The sequence below is a fragment of the Echiichthys vipera genome (genome assembly GCF_963691815.1).
Source record: "Echiichthys vipera genome assembly, chromosome: 21".
NCBI classification, from domain to species: Eukaryota; Metazoa; Chordata; class Actinopteri; order Perciformes; family Trachinidae; genus Echiichthys; species Echiichthys vipera.
In genome coordinates, this window is record NC_139846.1 from 18,062,285 (window position 1) to 18,082,380 (window position 20,096).

General features: G+C 41.0%; 2 protein-coding genes across 2 annotated transcripts; one reads left to right on the top strand and one right to left on the bottom strand.

Moving 5' to 3' along the window:
* Positions 1-4,080: 4,080 nt before the first annotated feature.
* On the top strand, positions 4,081-7,072 carry nanog (nanog homeobox; the record flags this gene model as incomplete). The annotated part of the gene is made up of 4 exons (XM_083936406.1): positions 4,081-4,483; positions 5,270-5,649; positions 5,735-5,872; positions 6,701-7,072. 4 exons carry the CDS (start codon positions 4,081-4,083, stop codon positions 7,070-7,072), a joined length of 1,293 nt encoding a protein of 430 aa, XP_083792532.1.
* Positions 7,073-7,588: 516 nt separating this feature from the next.
* On the bottom strand, positions 7,589-19,946 carry tm9sf1 (transmembrane 9 superfamily member 1). Its single transcript, XM_083936353.1, has 9 exons — positions 19,502-19,946; positions 17,336-17,548; positions 15,535-15,666; positions 14,723-14,845; positions 14,171-14,529; positions 12,333-12,487; positions 11,866-12,051; positions 9,145-9,418; positions 7,589-8,659 (listed from the first exon to the last, which is right to left on the bottom strand). The coding sequence occupies exons 2-9, from the start codon at positions 17,540-17,542 to the stop codon at positions 8,266-8,268; spliced, it is 1,830 nt and encodes a 609-aa protein (XP_083792479.1). The 5' UTR covers positions 17,543-17,548; positions 19,502-19,946; the 3' UTR covers positions 7,589-8,265.
* Between the last annotated feature and the right edge of the window lie 150 nt (positions 19,947-20,096).

Sequence of the window (20,096 nt, forward strand, 5' to 3'; positions counted from 1 at the left end):
AAATATATCTATTGAACTGTTATGCTACTCTATACTTCCACTGTTATTTCATTAAGAGAAATATGATGCAGCTATGGAACTACCCTACACTTTATGAAGTAGGTTATATTCAAAATTAAAGTATATTTATGGAACTTGTACACCAGTTAAGTATTTAATGTTATGCTACTTTATACTTCTGCTGCTTTTTACTAAGAAAAAAATGATGCAACTATGAAACTACACTACTAAAGTAGGTAACATTCATCTTAATTTGACCAGCCACCCCATTGATGGTGCTGCTTACACAAATGTGTACAGTAATGATGCAACACTGAAAGGGACAATTCTACATGATGATTACTTTTCATATTTAGTAACATTTAGCCATTTTCTGGTATCGTCTCTTTTATTTAGGTAAAATGGCCTCATGGTACTCCCCCACCACTGAATTCCATCAAAACACAATTACTGATTAAACTTTGGAGAATAATTGCATTAAAACTGCACTGTGGTTGCAGCTCATTTGCACACTTTTCAGACAACAAAAGAGATACTCGCAGTCTTGCAAATCACACCCAAAACACCCATTGCTGAAGACTGCAGTGACTAATCTGCACTTTACAAGAAAGGAACACTGAAGACATAATCATGTGAAACCAACAAGAGGTCTAATCCACACTTTGTTGGATATACTAAGTCATCCTGGGGAATTTGTATTACTGTTCTAGATTTATCACAGGAGGATAAGAAAATCTACAAAATAAATATACAGCAAACAAAACAAATTCATTACATGTTTTAATGTATGAACACTCTACTTGTACACCCTTTTTCCACAGTAGCAGTTTAACACTTAAAAATACTGTATGCCTAGTCATCAAAGGCTAATCTGTTGTCCTCTCCACATACCAATGCTAATGAACCGCACAGCTGTCCACCCAGCCCGTATACACACCTACACCATCAACACCCCTTGCTGTTTGTCTCAGCTCATACAAGATCCGATGAACACACCCTGTCCAGGCAGAGATCAGTAGGAATGTTAATGTGCCCATTAGGCTCACTCTTCTCACATCAATTCATCCCTAACTGACTCATTACCACACCAATGCGGCCAAGGTCGGGGAACACAAACAAGCACTTGGCTGGTAACACGCGGCTAATCTAAATCATCTTTGTGAAAAGGATTGCAAATGGGGGTAAAAGTACTCTGCAGCAACATGTCGGGTTAAAGCTATAGACTCTGTGTTTAAGCACTTGTGTTCAAAGTGCAGAAATTAAAGGGTTACAGTTACATCTGACCAGTCCCAGCCTGGTCAGATGCGTACATGAACTGATGAAGCCTCTTGGATGAGAGGTGAAACGTCTTCCTAGACAAACAACCAGTACAGTTGTTTTTGACTGAAATTGCTTTGAGGATAACGATGACCTGGACGAATGAGAACATTCACAGGCTTAAGGGTTACATATGTTTTAAATAATTTTTAGTCTAAATGTATTACACCTTACGGGACAACAATTTCAAACTCCGTCAAATACCTCTTAGTAAGCAGCTACACTGCCATAGATTTATATGTGTATTTTACAATAATGCTGACTAAGACGTATAAGGGGTTCATAAAATATTCATGCTTGAGACCCAGATACTATATTTAGTCTACTGATCTGAGACTGAAGCTCACAAAAACATATGAATTATGCCACTGGGCATATGCTGTGTTTAAAAAGCACTGATGCCGCCGTTCTGCTGACAAGGCAGCATGTGGAGATTAATTTTCTATTTGGACAGTCCCTTTTTGTAAGTTATGCTTTGTAAACCTGTACACCAACACTCAGGACAGGACAAAATATCATGTTTTCCTGAACTGCATTATCAGTGAGTTGCAATATCGCCCTTTCCTTTTGTGGATATAAAAAATGGTGTGATCCTCAGTGAGCCTCAAAAGTCTTGTGAAGAGACGAATCTCTTGATTGCAAATATTAGATTGGAACACAATCGGGAGAATTTAGGCAAAAGTTATGTGTTAAACACAAATTATAGACAATCATTTTAGAATATTCATTGTGAAAGCACGTTATCACCTGAAATAATGATAGACACAAATGCTCTTCAGCACATGGCCTCGAGATTAGATTCCTTATCGTGCAAGCTTATGTGCTTGAGTAGTCAAATTAATATTACCAAACAAACATTAAATTAAACATAACAAAACAATGATCACACAGTGAGTTATTCCAATACACTAAAATCTGAGTAACACTGTGTAATGTTTTAGTTTGGCATTGAGACAACGATCACCAAAAGAAAGATTAGGTGATCTTACTATAATCTGAACCTTTTAATTGAGGTATAGCTTTGTGATAGTGTGAAAGAAGTGCGCTACTTCAAATAAAACGTACTTTTGTTACACAGGGATTATCATTCTCACATAGTTATCATATACAGATATTTTTGCACAAATACTCTCGTATCATTATTATGATAATGCATATATTTTTAGCATGTTTTCTTCATCGTTATATGTATAACTGATTGACTTCTACATTGCTGTGTTGGGTTGGTTAGCAATGGATGAGCCATCTTACTGCTGCACTAATATTATAGTGTAATTGGTGTAATTTTCAGTATTATCATAATATGTACAGCTTTTAGTCCCATATCACATCGTTTTTCCCATGTTTTGTAAACTAACTGCCCCCAAGGGCAAGTGAAATACAGGTTGTCACATCTTTAAGGTACCGTGGTATTGTTATTGATGACTGCCTGACTTTTAAGCCTTGTGTGCTCTGCTTAGTGAAAAAGCTGAGGAGTAAATTGGGTTTTTATTTTCAAAATAAACTGTGATTTTCTTTGAATGCAAAAAAAAAAACAGCTTGTAGCAGCCACTTTTTGTCTCTGCTTGACTATGGTGATCTATTATATATGCAATTATCTGCAGTGTCTTCATATGGTCAACTCAGCCTACCACGCTTCTGTAAGGTTTATTACCAACTGTAAAACTTGCCCTCACCACTGTGAGTTATGCTCCAGGGTAGGATCGCCTGCTTTGGCCACACACAGGCTCTGTCATCGGTACACCTTCATATATATATATATATATATATATATTATAAGGCAATTCTCGGTGTGCTGCCCTCGTATTTATTTTTTCACATACTATCTGGGTTCTCAGGCTGTCATTATGCTTTCTGTCCCACATGTCTGCACAGAACAGTGAAAAGGGTGTGTTTTCTTTGCATCCTCAACATGGAATTTGCTGCAGAATGACTTGAAACTGGGGCGGCCGGTGGCACAATGGTTAGAGCAGTCACCCCATGTAAAGAGATTGAAGGTCCTCCTGAAGGACTCCGACCTGCAGCCCTTTGCTGCATGTCTCCCCTCTCTCTCTCACCCCATTTGCTGTCTGTCCTATCTAATAAAAGGCTTGAAAAACTGCCAAAAATAATCTTTAACTAAGTGCATTAACTCCTTTAAGTGGTTTTAAATAAAAAATGAAAGAAACCGTGTCAAAATCCATATCATGTAAATGTTTTGAATGTTTTTAAATTGTTCTCGGTTGCAGAAATGGCTCCTTTACTTTTATTTTTAATATACATGATGGCTATGCCTATTTTTTATTCTATAGATTTTTGTCCTTGGAAAAGAGGTTATTGATCTAAATGGGGTTCTCCTGGTTAAATAAAGATTCTAACATAATAATAATAATAATAAAGCAGGTTTATTTTGGTATTTGGTATGTATTGTAACTTTATTTTCAATCTCCAGACCTAAAGCTAAGACTCGACCTAGATGGCCACTGACCTGTGCCGTCCATGAAGGGTGGATTAAGTGATTGGCTCAAATGAAACCCCCACCCACATACCTGCCCACAGTGCTGGCCCACACCCACACACGTCTTTATAAACAGCCTCTGGACGCTGCGCGCATTGCATTGTTTGAAATGAGTTAGAACCGCTTGTTTTAATTGGACACGTCGCTACTTTTATCTGCAGGATTGTCGGTGTAGTTTATGTATTCTTAGCCATTTTGACACCAATCCTTGAACTTCTCTTTTATATTTGTATTTTTTATTATCGCGACACGAAATTACCAAAGACATGGCAGACTGGAAGCCGCAGATAAGTTACAACTACAACCCGTCTTACCATGCCTACGCCTACGGCCTCGTGTACCAGCCCACGCCGGAGCAGAACCACGGGAACCTGACCGGCTGGGGCGACGCTGGGGTCACGGACTTGAGCAACTACCCCGGGGTGACACAGGCCTACTACGCCGCCACCAGGACCCGGGAAGAGTCTTCACCTCGCAGCCCGGAGCATCATGCTGTGAACGGCCACGGTCACTACCAGGGCCCCGGGGTTGTTTTCCTCGGTGACACCCAGGCAGGGCGACTGCTCCTGACCGGCGGACCACACCGGGCTGATTACCACACACAAGCACACGAGGCCGGGCGGGCCGGGAGCGACACCACCAGTGACTCCGAGGCGCACACCTCACCAGGTTGGTATTTCTGAGATACGCTAAAGATGCTAACTTTATCAAAGTCCCTGGCACCGCTGTAAAATTAAATATTGATTTAAAATTTAATTTGACTCGTGTGTCAGTGCTTACATCACCCAGTAGGCTGCGAAAACCCGCGAGTTCTTCCGCCAATATTGACCATGGAGTCCAATTCATGTCCATCTTGATTTTCCTTGAGTTTCCTCAAAAATCCCGCCACTGTAACGGGAAAAGACACGCGGAAAGCGCGACATCTCGCGATAGAATGTGAGACTATCAAGAGAAGAAAATTCATAAGGCTATTTCCTTTTGTATTAAATGATCCATGTAAACATTACGTTGTATACTATACGCAATGCCAAAATGTATGTAAATTTAGAAACGCAAACCCGAAACACAGACAGTAAAGCATACAAATACTGAAAAATAACACAAACTAAAAGATAATCTAATAGTTTTTGCCAGTTACTTTTGTGTTCCATAGTGGGAAAATATGATGTAAAACATAAAACAAGGGTAGTTTAAGTCAAATAATATCATGGATAAAGTATTTTTCTAAGATAATGATCAAATTAATTGTGCAGGTTTCATCTGCAGAATATTGGGCTTGTTAAGAATCCCCCAAAAATATGTATTAAACATGTTGTGGCTACTTCTGTAAATCAAACCAAGAAGCGGTATCATGAAAACAACTTGACGCGTTACATAGCATTTATTTTCAGTTGCAATTAAATGCTGTGATCTGTTTTGACCCTGTAGCTCACAGTTTGCCCTCCCCTCACTTAGATTCGTGGAGTTCTGGCAGCAGTAGAGAAGGACGTCTCCCCCAGGTAGACCCTGCCACATGGGTGAAGAAAGAGCTTGACGAAGAGGCAAGCAGCAGGAGCCCTGACGCATGCGAGGATGTTTCCAGCTCCCCCATGGAGGAGCCTAGGAACTTTGCCCTCAATAGAAACGAGGAAAACGACAGCACTACCTCACTGCACGTACTAACCGACCCAAAGAAGCCAATCAATACAGAGGCCAACAACTCTAAAGTAAAGGCCCGAGCAGCCTTCTCAGAGAGTCAGATGAATACCCTTGTCCAGCGCTTCAGTGTCCAGAGGTACCTCACCCCGGCTGAAATGAAGAACCTGGCAGAACTGACGGGGCTGACCTACAAACAGGTGAGGGATTTAAGACATTTTTGAATCACAGGCACAAACAGAATGTGCGTTCACTTTCTGAGCAGCTGTGTCATCTTGTTCGTAGGTAAAGACTTGGTTTCAGAACCGAAGGATGAAGCTAAGGAGGCACCAGAAAGACACCAGCTGGGTGTCTGAGCGCTACAACAAAGGCAGCCAGATTCCCGGAGCCATGTTCACCAACATTCCCTCACACGGATCAACTGTAAGTAGCTCCCATTATTTACTCAAAAGCTAAAGGCAGATACAAGCGAGATCATACAATTGTCCCGTCCAGGTTTCCTGTTAACTGGTAGCAGAGAAACAGTGTCGTGGACATAGAACAACACGTCCATAATGGAGGCTTAACCATAGTCTGGTTATGGCCTTAAAGGCGAGACGAAACACTGAAACCCGAAAATGGCCGTACCCCTGTTTAGGGAATGATTGTATTAGTTATTGAAGTTCCCTTCATATACATGAGCAGGGGTTGAATGGGGAAATCGCGGAGTAACTCGACCTCCGGTAAAGTAGGTGGCGCTCCTCCAACATACAGCCGGACTGAAGACCGCTATTTTTCAAGTTCACCCTTTGTCAAAATCAAACAGATGAATTTTGGACAGAATTGTGACGGAAATGGGACTACTTGGTAGTAATGTTACTTTCGGTTTAAAGGTACTGCTCCATTGTGGTTTTTTCCCTGCGTTGTTTTTGGCGCCGTTGCTTCCTGGTTTATTCTATTTCTGGCCAAACGCCACTGTCGCAGAGTCGGGAGCATGCGCAGACGAAAAAACACGATTATAACCCAGAGAGCGCTGTTTACATGCAGGAATAATCGGGGGAACTGAAGGAGTTCTCTAGGTCTGTTAACTCTGGTATGAGAACTTTGATTTGGGTGTGGTGTTGAAGAAACCGGGGTATGCCATTAACCTGGTTATAACCCGGCTTTTAAACTGCACGTAAAAGCACTGAGAGTAAAACAATTTGTTGCGAGAAAATTTGCTGCTATTTCTCACTCTGATACTAATTTGAACTACCGCTTGTTTCCCTTCAGTATCAGGGAGAGGCCCGGCCCCAGCTCAAAGAGCATTACAACCAGCACATGGATGCAGCCTTCAAGAAGAAGACGACTCCACAGAACCTGACCTTCTATCTGGCGGCTATGGGCTCTGCTGCTGGATCTGCTGGCTACCCCTCCTGGTCCCACGGCTCATCCCAGGCTGCAGTGCCCTCCAGGTCCCAGGCTGCTGGCTGGTCCATGCCCCCAGGCATCAACCACTATGAATATAACCCCAATGCATTCAACTTAGCCAGCGACACCTCTGCACACAACGCTGGGCAGGACACAAGCTTTGACAGCAGAGATGGGGACATCAATATTAACAGCTCCATAAGCACAACAATGGTACATAATAGCAGCCAGTAGTCCATGTCGAGCTGCTACGCTCATGAGCGTTTCTGTAAAAGTTGCAGTCGTGTTTATATTTTCTATTCAAGTTTTCTGACTGTAGTTTGTAATTAATAGGACATTTTTGCATGGTCTGCGTGTACATATGCCTTGTTCATCTGTTGAAAAACACTTTTTTTTTGACAAATGAACATTATTTTTATATACAACTATTTAATGATGATGATGATGATGATGGTGTGTGTTCTTTGCTCTTGGTGATGTGAGATTTGTCCAAGTTGGATGCATCTTCGGATTACACGTTTGGTTTTTTTTGGAACTGTTTAAGGCCAAGTGCTGATACAGATCAGATGTTCAGTTTTATTTTTTCTATAAATACAGCTTCACTTTGGCAACTCTGTTTCCCTTGGAGTTATTTTCTGAGCACGATTAACTTGGTATTATTTTCATTTCAACTCTTATAAAAGAATCACAGAAAAACATGCATTTTGCTGGCATTATTGTATTAAAAGCATTTATTTGAAAAGACCATATTTACATCAAAACCAAAATCAGTCAGTGGCGACCATAGAATACAATAACAAGATTGTTCCCATTACCAACATTTTTGCAACAGCTGTTCAATCTACAATGCATCATTCTTATCCAGTGCAAAAGGTTTTATATTCTGTTTGAACAGGCTTCAACAATTTTTTGTGTGTCGGAATATAATTGCAAGTAGTAACACTTGCATTGCAGCATATTTAATCAAATCTACAGTATGAGTCCGCTCTCTCAGTGGGTAGCGGTTGTAATAAAGACTAGCTCCTGCAATGCCTTCATAGACCGAATAGGGTATGTCGGACTATATCACACACCGATTAAATCCATTCACTCACGTATCCCATCATTCATTTTACCCATTCGCATCTGACAGGACGTGATCATCCCTTTGTATTGAAACTCCCATTTTTATCCATAAATACATGATCCCCTCACCCAGCTCACCCTTCATCTGTCCGTCCAACCAATTGTCCCTTATTTCAACAGTCAAAGCTCTAATGCAATCATTAGCTCCTGTCAAATGAAGGTAAAGGCCCCTGTTTCTCCTCCCACATCGGAGGTGTGTGTTTGTATATGACTGAAGCACGAGAGGAGAATGAGGATTGTCCATGTGTGGCATGACGAGATGTTTGTTTATAGCCGTGTGTCCGTGCACGCAAGTTTCATGTTTAGTCCATCTTGAGGCTTCGGTAGATGTAGCGAATAAATGCCAGTGAGGCCCAGAACGACACGCTGCCCAGCATCAGCGAGAAAACCAGCCCTGTGAGCAGAGAGTACCCGAAGAACTCTGTGCTCTGCACCAGGCCGCTCATAGAGGACCGGTTCCGGTAGTAGAAAACAGAGTAGACGAAGATGAAGAGGCCGGTGGAGCCCGTGCTCAGAACGCTCCGCCACCACCACCGGTAGTCTTCGCCAGAAAGCAGGAAGTAGGTGAGCGCAACAGAGATGCAGGCACCCACTGACAGGAGGATGGCGAAGACGCACAGCAGGATGCCATAGAGGGTGTAGTGCTCTCTGCCCCAGACCGTGGCAAAGATGTAGTACAGCTCCACTGAGATGGCACTGGGGGAGGAGTGAGTGTGCAAAAAAATTATCAAGATGTAAACAAACAATTCCAAAACAGTCCTAGTTTATTTCCTGTTGCAGTGTATGTGAATGACATCATCTTACAGTAAGTTAACAAGGACCAAGGCTGTTGCGGAGCAATGGAATTACATTAAAAAGGTCTATACTTTCAATATAGTTTTTCCATTAGGGTGTTTAAAAATAACTCATGATCACGCTGAGTCGAGATGACTTTAAAGCATAAATTTAACTGGCAAACATTTGAATTCTCCAACTTTTCAATTGTTGATATCTCATTCTGATATAATAATTGCAACCAAACATCTAATTTTAACGATTTACATATTCTATTATGAATACTGAAGTCAAATTAACTGTTGGATGGTGATTTTGAGTGAGGCTTTAGTGTTAATATTATTAAACCTTCACTGCTATGCTTTATGTCTATGGAGAGGGATACTTTATTACTGAACACATCTCACCTGAATGGCAGGAAGCCACCGATGGCCATGTGTACAGCCGTGTGTTTGTACCAGGGCTGCGTAGGAATCTGCCGTGCGATGTTGCGAGTGCGGCAGGGCGCCTGGAAGCTGCCGGCTCGGTTCTTTCCCACGATTCCGCCGATGACGGTGAGTGGGAAGCCCACCAGCACCCAGGCGCCCAGTATGAGTAGCACGGTGGTGGCCGGCAGAGCCTGAGTGGAACCGCTCCCCCAATGGATCGAGTTCACAACACTCCATGTCAGGAACAGGGGAGCTGTGGGAACCAAGGCACATTTAAATAAAAGGACAGGCAATGTTTTAAATCATTCCAGAAAATTATTTGGGAAAATGTGCCTCAATGTGTTGTTAAAAATGACCAATTATTTCAGTGTGTTTGATGACCAAACAACTTTCTAACTTCAAAGTGTGAATGCTGCACGGACATAAATTATTCCATTATTAAAATTATTAACCGATTACTGAATCTATAAAAGCTTTAAAAGCTTTGAGGACTGGGTGAAATAATTCCAGTTGTTAAAGTAAAAGCTCAAATATATGAACAAATATGAACAACAATAGTACTGTAAATAAAAACAGCAGCATCCTTAATTACCATATTTATTCTTGAGAAATGGTTTTAAAATAAATGTAGTTTGAAAGTTGAATCTCAGTTATAATGAATGAATGGAGAAATATTAGAATTATTTCACTGCAAAAGTTACACCTGAACTGACACAACCAACTGAGTGCAGAGTTTCCTTAAACATTATTATTATTATATATAATATATTATTATTATATTCAATGTATAACAGTAGCAGTACAGAACAACTGGCAAATTATACAATTAACCATAATAGTGAATGCAATAACTGCAGGAAGTTTAAGTAAAACGAGTGATTTGGATGAATTTTGAGCAGATTATGTCTTGTGAAAATTTTATCAGAGATGAATTTTATGTTTTCTTTAAGAACTTTGATAAAACTCTCCGTATAATTTATTTTCTTGAAACTTTAACAGGCATAGACACTTAACAGGCTTTATTTTTTTTTTTTACAAATTCAGTGTTTTCTTCTCCCTGATGCATGGCCATTGTCCTATTAGATCTTTGGTTGTTTTAACGGTGTACTAATGCAGGACGAGGATATTTAACAGAGAGGGAAGAATCTGAATATAGCGTGTGTTCAGGCCCCCTTATCCCAGGATGTTGTTGAGTTAGCTGGGGTTTATCATTTAAGAGGAACGTTTATTGTGGTACAAAACAACTGTGTTTGTACCTCAGTCTTGTCTTGTCCCAAGACTGTCACGTGATGGCCCAGGCAGTGCGAGTACAAACGGGCCTGGGGCGCGGGGGGAGAGGGAGGGGGGACAAGTACCCTAAAGCCCGGGGCGCGGTGCGGAAGGACAGTGTGAGTGTGCCCTAAGTATCACCTCGCTTATATTTCGGTTTCCTCGAACACCTCTGTAGAAGAGTGATTTTTTCTTTCTTCTAAAGTTTTTGGTCAGCTTGAGAAGCTAGTTTAATTTCCTAGTGCCCTTGTTTTTATTTCCTCTTGGAGTGTTTTTGATTGGCTCTGTGCAGCATAGTTTATGTTTGTAACCTTTTGTTTTTTCCTCCTTGTGAACTTGTCAAAGATAATTAGATCAGTGTCATTTTTGCCTGTTGTCCTTTCGTCCCTCAGTTTATTTGTTTGGTGTTTCTTGCCACGATTGTTTTCTTTGTAATGTTTCTCGTCCGTGTAGATGAGTTTAGAGTTTAATAGCCTGTTGAGTTGTCGCTCCGTCTAAAGAGGGTATTAGATAGTGTCAGAAATAAAGCCTGCATTTATCGAACCCTGACTGCATTTGAGTCCTCATTTAGCAAAGTCATAACAGAGCTAAGCATAAAATTAATCAGTATCAACTCATCATGTTTTCCCCCCAAATCATTTTTCAACTTGATTATCTAATTTTGCAATAACAGTATCAAAACGTACATGGAAACTGCTGAGAGGAAAAACATGACAGATGTGATGAGAAACAGGAGGAATCTAATAAGAAACTAAGCGAGGATGGAGGATTGGTGGATGGGTAAACATCAAACTATTGGCAGAGAGGACATTATATTATATATCCCGTGGACAGTTCCGGCCCGGGCAGCTAGAGGGCTCTGCACTTTGGTGCGGAGGCTCCTGTCTGCTCGGGTTGGGGTGGTCTCTGTGGCGGTGCTCCATGTGACCTTGGACTGGGACCTCTCCCAGTGTGGTTGGCCCCCCTAAAGGTAGCTTCCTCTAGACTCCTCTGTACCTCAGGTCTCGCTGCCCGGCCATGTCTCTGTAGTGACAGCTAGTGTTTGTGTAGGTGTGAGTGTGTGTGTCTGTGTGTCAGCGTGGCTGTGTGTGTTTGTGTGAATGAACGTATATATATTTGTGTATGTCTCCGTGCATGACTGTGGGAGGGTTGGGTTCTTTTAACTTTCTTCTCCTGATTTTATTTGATGTTTCTCTTTTTCTGTACATCTCTGTGAGGCACTTTGCAATACTTTTCTGTATGAAAAGCGCCATATAAATAAAGGTTGATTTGATTTGATTTGATTATAAAACAAACCTGTGAGGATATTTATGAGCAAATGAACATGAGAAACCGTTTCTGGCTTCGGTACATTCAAGTGCTCTAAGAATGTTTTGACCCTGCTCTTACAACCAAAGTGAAGTGATCCCGAACCCTTCTTATATGACTCACCGGAGAAGAGCGACGAGGTGAGGATTATGTTCCACACCCAGCGCTGGCCATTGATCTGCGTGTAGAAGCTGCATGACACGTAGCCCGACACACAGCTGGTCAGAGCGTACAGGACGATGGCTGCAGAGTTGATGGCACCGTGGCGGTGCACATTAAACATTCCCAGCAACGCCATGATGATGATTCCTATGGCAAGTGAGGAGACATCAGAGTGATCAGACTGCATCTGAGGTCTGTACGTACGACCTGCGTGTAAATGCCATTATCAGGTTTCTAGTTGTTCAGTCACTCTGCTGGTCAATACAAAGACTGTTGCTACGGGTCGGTGCTGCTCAGCGCTAGTCCGCTCAATTTTCAAACCGAACAATGATCCTCCCTGATACGGTTTTGGAAATTAATACACCAATGTGTGTCCTTGTTCCGCCCCGTGTTGCAGTGCATGGGTGTATTTGAGAATGAACGCTCACCTGTGGCAAGAGTAAGGAACTGAGCCCCCACTCCCAGCACGGCACACAGCAGGCTTTTGTACGGGGGAAACCTGAAGACATCGGTGTGTATGATCTTCCATCCATTGTCTCCCTGGTCCAGATCATCACAGCCGCCCTCCTCCTCCACATTGTACCTGCAGGTGAGGGAAAAAAATGCTTTCACCCAGGATGTTTTGATGTACACGACGAACAGGAGGATGAAACTAGGATCTATTGAAATTAAGGTCCGTATGGGCCGGGGTGATTTGTCACAAGTGAAAGAGTGCAAAGACAAACAATAACAATCCAGTCACTTTATGTCTTAAAGGATAAACAAAACACTGTAACCTTATATTACCTATACAGGGGCAAAAAGCCAAAAGCGAGTCAATCCCCACAGACCCCCATGTTAAAATGTCCAACTTTACAGCAGAAATAAACATGTTTACAGTCTCAACAGCTTGTTTCACTTTCCATGAAAACTGTACGGGCCTTATAATATTTATATTTATCATACATTTATATTCATTATAAGAGATGGATAGATGATTTATCTGTCCCCTTGAGGAAAAATGTTCTCAGTGAGTGAGATAGTCCAATAACATAAAAACAACCACTGACAAGAACCCAATTTCAAATTTCCCACATAATACAGGACATTAAACAGGCATAACATCAACACACGATCCCCTGGCTACAGACCGCAAAGTGCATAGTGGCCAGTTTAATCACACTATTTAAAACCACAGTAATGCAACCACTCCTCTTCATTCTCCTCTTTTCCCATGAATAGAGCTCATGCATTGCCTTTTAATTGTTTTTAAATTGTTTCTTTTTAATTGTTTTCTTATGCACCAAATGAGTTGCACTTTAATTTCGTCGTATGCAATACAATAATAAAGGCTATTCTATTTTTATTGTAATAAAGCTTAAAGTTCTGTAGAATTAAGGGCGTCTGCTTTGAGTGACAGGTGGGTGCCGTCCCAGGGGCCAGCACAGACTGAAGGTTTCATTCAGCTCCATCCATGCTCAACTTCTTTGCCCATGAGCTTAATTTTGGTTCTTCAGAAACTTTTGGGTGACGTCACCAAGACTACGTCCATATTTTATACAGTCTATGTTTACCTCTGCAAGAATACAATATCCAAACTACCTTCATTCAGTTTCATATAATCCACAGCATCATGTCCAGCAGAGAATATATAGATGTTTTAAAAGCCAACATGTGTGTTCAAAAGTTTTAAATTATTTATAAACTTTAAATGGAAGTTTGAAAGTTACCACATGATCACAGCGCGTATAAATAAAAAGACAGTACAACTGTGGCTGCAAAACTGACTATTTTTATGATTGATCAATGTGTTTAATATCTTTTTAATCAATTGGTTGTTTAATCTATAAAATGTAAAATAAATTGTTCAAATGGCTTTAAATAACCCCAGATCATTAGGTAATATATTCAAATAGTTTGAAGCAGTAAAAAAACCCAATAAAAATAAAAAAGACGAATTAATGATATAAAACTGCAGCAGATCCTAACATTTCAGAAGCATGAATCATAAACGACAATGGTAATGCTCCAAATTTCTGTAGATTAATTTCCTGTTGGTTGACTAATCTGTTATTGCATTATCAAAAAATAAAAATATTCATTATATTTAACAGCATTTACAGCCTTTATGTATAAACTTTTTTATTACCCCAAACTGGGGCCAGTTTGTACTGACAATGCATTGAAGCCTCTCATTTAGTTTAACCTTTCATCTTAAATGACATGAAACATAAAGATCCCATACATTGGACCGGAAAAAAAACCTTGAGCTCCTTCGCAGACTTACCTGGCAAAGTCATTCTTAAGGACCCGCATGAGGATGATGATGACGAAGCCCAGCAGCAGCACCACCAGCACCAGTGAGTTAATAATGGACAGCCAGTGGATCTCCAGTGTTTTGGGGAAGAATGAGTAGTCTCTGAGGCGTTCGGCTCTCCGGGAGTGAGGCAGGGGGGACTCGAACCAGTGCACGCTGTAGGTGTGGGTGACTGTCAGGCCTCTCCCACCAACCCCGACTCCACCCACCGCTGCACCCGCTCCCTCCTCCAGGGGAACAGGTTTGACGTCTTTTACCGAGACATTGGCGAAGATCACAGAGTCGCCGTTGTACTCGATGTTGAAGTCTAGGTGAGTCCACAAACCCACCTGTTGGAGAGAAGAGGCCAGAGAGAAACACAAAAAAGAGAATAAAGAAAGAGGAAGAGACAGGTAAGAAGAATGACAGTGGATCATGAATAAAAGATAAAACCGTTCACAAACGTCTCTCTCTTTGTCTCCCTGATTGAGTCAAACACATTCCACATATCCAACAAACTCTCCGAAGCACAAAAAGGTTTACCTTGTGGCTGTGAGGCAGGAAGCCGCTCTCCTCTATGTATCCCACAAACCCCCAGATAGGAATGTCATCCAGCACAAATTCAAAGTAGAACAGCTCCTCGATAGCCTCGCGAAGTTCGTCCACCTGACAAACACAAAAGATATCATCGATCAAACCCTCTTTGTTTAAGGGACACGGCCCTTCAATTCTATCAAATTTAAACTAAATTACAATAAACTCATACGCTCAAGAGAACCATTTACTTGAGGAAATGTTAAGAAGTGAGAATTATCAAATGCACTAGCAGGATTTGATGAATTATTCACAGTTTAAAGGTCCTTTATTAAGCTCATTTTCAGGTCCATACTTGTATTTTGTGTTTCTATTAGCGCCTGTCTCTTTAAGCAAACCTCCCGAAAAACTATTCCAGTCTGCTCTGATTGGTCAGTATTTCAGGGTCTTTAGCATCAGCCCTCTCTGTATCTCTGCACCATCAATACAGCCAAGGAACGACTGTAACTGCACAGTAGAGACACTTTCAATATATATACATGTACAGTATAGTATAGTTGTGACATTGCAACTGTACAAAAGTCCTGACGGCTCGTTTAAAGACTGTTTCAGATTACAGGCTGTGTGCATTTCTCTGTGGATTGAGTGTTTTGATACTTTCACAGTACTTACACAGCATCTCCACCTGCTTTATAATAAGAAAAGACAATGAAATCAAATTTTTTTTACACATGGGACCTTTGAATCCTCTGTGAGCCCAGGATGTCTGGTAGTATATAACACATTCAGTGCAACTTTCTAGGTCTTGTGTAAATAAATACCTGTTCCTCTGAAAGAGTGAGCTTGCAAAGAGTTTTTTTCTCCACGTTCTCTCTGAATCGAATGTAATACAACGACTCTGCCATCCTGTCACCATCCAACACTTCTCCCAGACTCAGGGACTTGTGATGCACCTGAAGAAAAGGAAAAAAGCAGCACAAAGCATTAGTTATGATTTCAAAACAGCACACACCTGTGATTTTGTTACAGCGGGCAAATTAAAAACAAAAACTCAGCTGGCTACAATCACACTTCATCACTGCGTCCTTGGTGTTAAAGTACCATATCCCATAATGGTGGGTCATAACTTCCTATTATAAATTTGGCAACCAAGCCACGAGTCATGGATTAAACCGCGAACAACGGCACGAATCGCAGCTCGTGTTGACAGGTGTAATCAAAACATTAGTAAATAAGTCCCACAAAATGGACTTCCCTTTTGTCTCTTGGTATATTTTTTGTATTCATAGATTTTGCGACAGGTTCTGCTCACAAGGGAACACATGCACACAGGGAAAACATGCCTTTTCTTTTTTATAAATAATCTTATATGACAGCATTTTAATTGTATAGCCAGATGTATAGATATTATTATAGTTACTGGAAGTGTGTCTGTCTCTGTCTTTGTGTCTGTCTTTTTCTCTCTCTGTCCATCTGTCCGTCTTTTCTCTCTTTCTCTCTCCTTTTCTTCCTCTCCAACCGGTGCAGACAGATGTCTGTCCTCCACAGAGCTGGGTCTGTCTGACGTTCCTGTCTGTAATAGGGAAGGTTTTCGTTGCCACCATACTCTACGGGGGAATTGTTGGGTCTATGTAAATCTTGAATAAGTCATAGAGTGTGGTCTTTACCTACTCTGTAAAGTGTCCTGAGATAACTTATGTTTTGATTTTGCACTATAAATAAAATTGAATTGAATTGAATTGAAATACAGTGCCTTTCAAATGAAAACAAATCTACAGTAATATTGAGACTATGATGTTCTCCTTACATTAACGCAGCTAAGACTATGGTTATTGTAGGTCACCAGAGAATCGAGGTAGATCTTCCACCTGCAGAGACTGACAATCAGCAGGTTGAAGTAGTGCAGGAGTTTAAATATTTAGGAACTTTCCTTGATTGCAATTTGAGCATTACTTTTAACACAGAGTATATTTTTTAAAAAGCAATACAGCGCTTGCATCTTATGAGAAGATTGAATTATTTTCATGTGAGTAAGAATATTTTTGGATCTGGTCTATCTGGGTCTTGTAGAAAGCGTGCTGTGTTACAATATACTGTACTGTTACTGTATGTACATGGTATGGTCACCACTGGTTACAAACTGGTAAAAATTATAAAAAATGGCCATTAAATCATGGGGAGGGAGCAGAAACAGCTGGGAGGCAATGATGTCGATAGAGTTGAACGGAAAGGATTTGGGCTGAACCCAGTCACCCCCTGGCCAATGAATTTCAACAACTCCCCTCAGGAGGGCGCTTTAGAGCTGCCGGAACAACGAAACATATTCATAAGAGGTCATTCATACCGAATGCAATTACAATATTAAATTAATGAACGCATTCCGGGACATTCGAGAGCTATGTACATCCCCTTTTTACTCTTTCTTTCTCTGTGTATTGAATGACATTTTATTTATTTGATGCATGTTGTTGTTTGGTGTTTTATGTGGTGAAGCCAAAGACAAATTGTGGAAGATAAAGGTAATTATTATTAGTATTAGTGTCTACATTCAGCATGATAGAACAGTACCACAGTGGATTTCATCAGCCCGTTAATACACAGTGAACCAGAACAAACACTGACCTTCTCCGGTCTGCAAACAGGCAGGGTGTAGTAGTGATATGTCTCCTGGGGGTTATGATAAGGACCCACTTTGTTGACGTAGAGAGTCACATTCTCTCCCTGCTTGTAGCCCATTGCCCCGACTGAGAACAAGCACAGGATCAAGATGCAGTGCAGGCCCATCGTCCTCTGGCAGCCGCCTGGCAGATGTCCTATTCCACGCTGCATAACACCCTGTTGAAAAGATGAACAGTGCATCAGTTCATGAGGTACAGGTGTTTAAACTGGTCTCTCCTGACACTAACAGCATTCCTCTCAATTCAAGTCTGGCCTCTTAAGACCTTATATGTGATGATTTATGTGTTAAATGCAACAACACGCCATCAACGTCCAGAAAACATTCAGACCGAACTGTGAGACACCTTGAGTTACACTGAATTTCATCAGCTGTCTCAGTCTCAGGGGCTGTTTGACCAGAATTAATGAGAGGATACACAAACATACCTCGCCTACAGATGCTATTCTTCAGGCCTGTACGTGGCCTTTAACACCACATGGGTCTCCTGAGAATCCCTTAGTTGCTGTTGTTGTTTCAATTTCAAAATTGAAACATATTTCTACAATGCATACTAAACTTGCATGCTAATTTTCACCACATTTTAAAAATGTAAATGATGCTACAGGAGAGTGTGATGCTTCAGCGCCATTGTTGCAAAACTAATGACCTACCATGCTGCAGTATGCATTTAAAATCAATAGTTCTGCCATATCATGTCCTTAACCTCACAAGGCAAAACAGGTACCATCACTTTTAGGGTAGGATGTACTCTATGACGAGTCATTTAACAGGTGGATCCATCGTCAGCTGGTCTGGTTGTGCTCTTTGATGAGTTTCAGTAAAAATGGGGGGGGTCTCAATAAGCTGATCACATGTCGATAACCTTCCGTGACATGCTGTGCACAAAAATAAGACCCTATTTGTGAAGGAGCGGTACGCCCAAGGTATAGTGTTCATTTCTGACCTTTTGGATGACAGGGGGGACCGAGCTACCTATGAAGAAATGATCCATCAGAGAGGATTAGACGTTTCTCAAACTCAACAATCCAGAGTATTCAAAAGTATATCCACCAATTTGCTGACTCTCATTAAAGCGTCTCTATTATATGATCCTTTCATAGTTAGGATTCCTAGATTGTGGCTGTGTGGGAAGGCTCTCAAGGAACGTTCATGTAATAATGCTCATCTCAGAGGTGTAATAACTTCTACTCAAAGTCAGTGTCCTATTTCCTTTCATCGTTGGAAAGTAGTGTTTCCTAACATTAGCAGGAATATTTGGACTGAATTGAGTAGATATTTTATCCCCAATAAAGGTAAAGAAAATCAGATTAAAAAGTGTACACAGATTTTACCCATGCAATGACTTTATTCATACATTTAGACCTGATGTTTCCCCTGTTTGCTCCTTCTGTAAAGAGGAAGTTAAGTCCTTGTTTTGTTTATTTTATGCTTGTAATCATTTGTGTAACTTTTGGACTCAAATCTCTTTATTAATTTGGGAAACTCATAAACTCTTATAACAGAATATATGGTCTTGTTTTTGACTGTAGAGTCTGGTAACAAGGAAGGGGATAACGTGATAAAATTGCTGTGTCTTCTTGGCAAATATCATATTTACAAAGTCAGATTTCTTCAGTTTCTTCCAAGCACAAACTTGCTTTATGGTGAACTTCAGATATTCTAGGCTTCTGTATGTAAAGTATTTAAAAACAGAAAAGCTTTAAAGACTTCACACATCTTCAAGAACACACATTTGTTGTTGTTTTGTTATTATGGAATCAATACTCTCTGTAAAACTCCTCCCTTACCTGTACTGTTATTTATTTTGTAATGTCGTTATATAATTGATAAGTTTGTTAAAAAAAACTTCTGTCTGATTCCTGGTATGCCTCATCAGAGTAGCATCACACCTGCAGAGCACCATTGAACTTAAGCCATGGGTAAATGAACTATTCCCTGCAGATTCCGTGGGAAGAAACAAGGGGACTCACTTATTCACGTACAACAACGTATCTACATAACAAACAAATGCTTTATTCCCAAGAGGCCCTTTTCATTCCCAGCCCTGACTCACTGAGAAAGCAAATGCATACATGTAAGAAGTTATAAAAAAAAAGAATATGCACTACCGGTATCACTGTTACAATGCTGCAGATCCGACAAAACCCGTCTGTCGGCCAGATTCCTCCGACTCCAGGCCCCGACGGTCTCCTGTGCTCCGGTAGGCGCCGATGCTGGAGCTCAAAATAAAGATTCACAGCTAAACATCTTGGATATCCTCGATGCGACGTCCCGACGAATTAGGCATTCATTGCGTCCATATCCGGGTACACCGAGTACTTTTATTGACACATGAGACGGTGTGGAAGAAGGGGTCCGACTCCACGTCACCTTAAAAAATAAAAATAACGACGACTCGGTTGAGTTTTCCGGAGTGGGCGGAGAAACTAAAACACACCTCCGACGTTACCGGTGATCCGCAGGGGGCGAAAGTTTCCTATCACAAGCCATTTGACATCAACACGGTGTGTGTTTGTGTGTTTTAACGCCACCCAAAGCAACCATTTAACCTCTCTATTCTCTGTTATTTTGCTGTTTTGACCGGATTTCCTTCAACCTCAACGAACCAATCAAATGCCATCCCTGTACTTCCTAGTTGCAAGTCAGACCTGATTAATCACTCCCGCACTATCGATGAACAGGTTTTTTTTTAATTGCATAGTG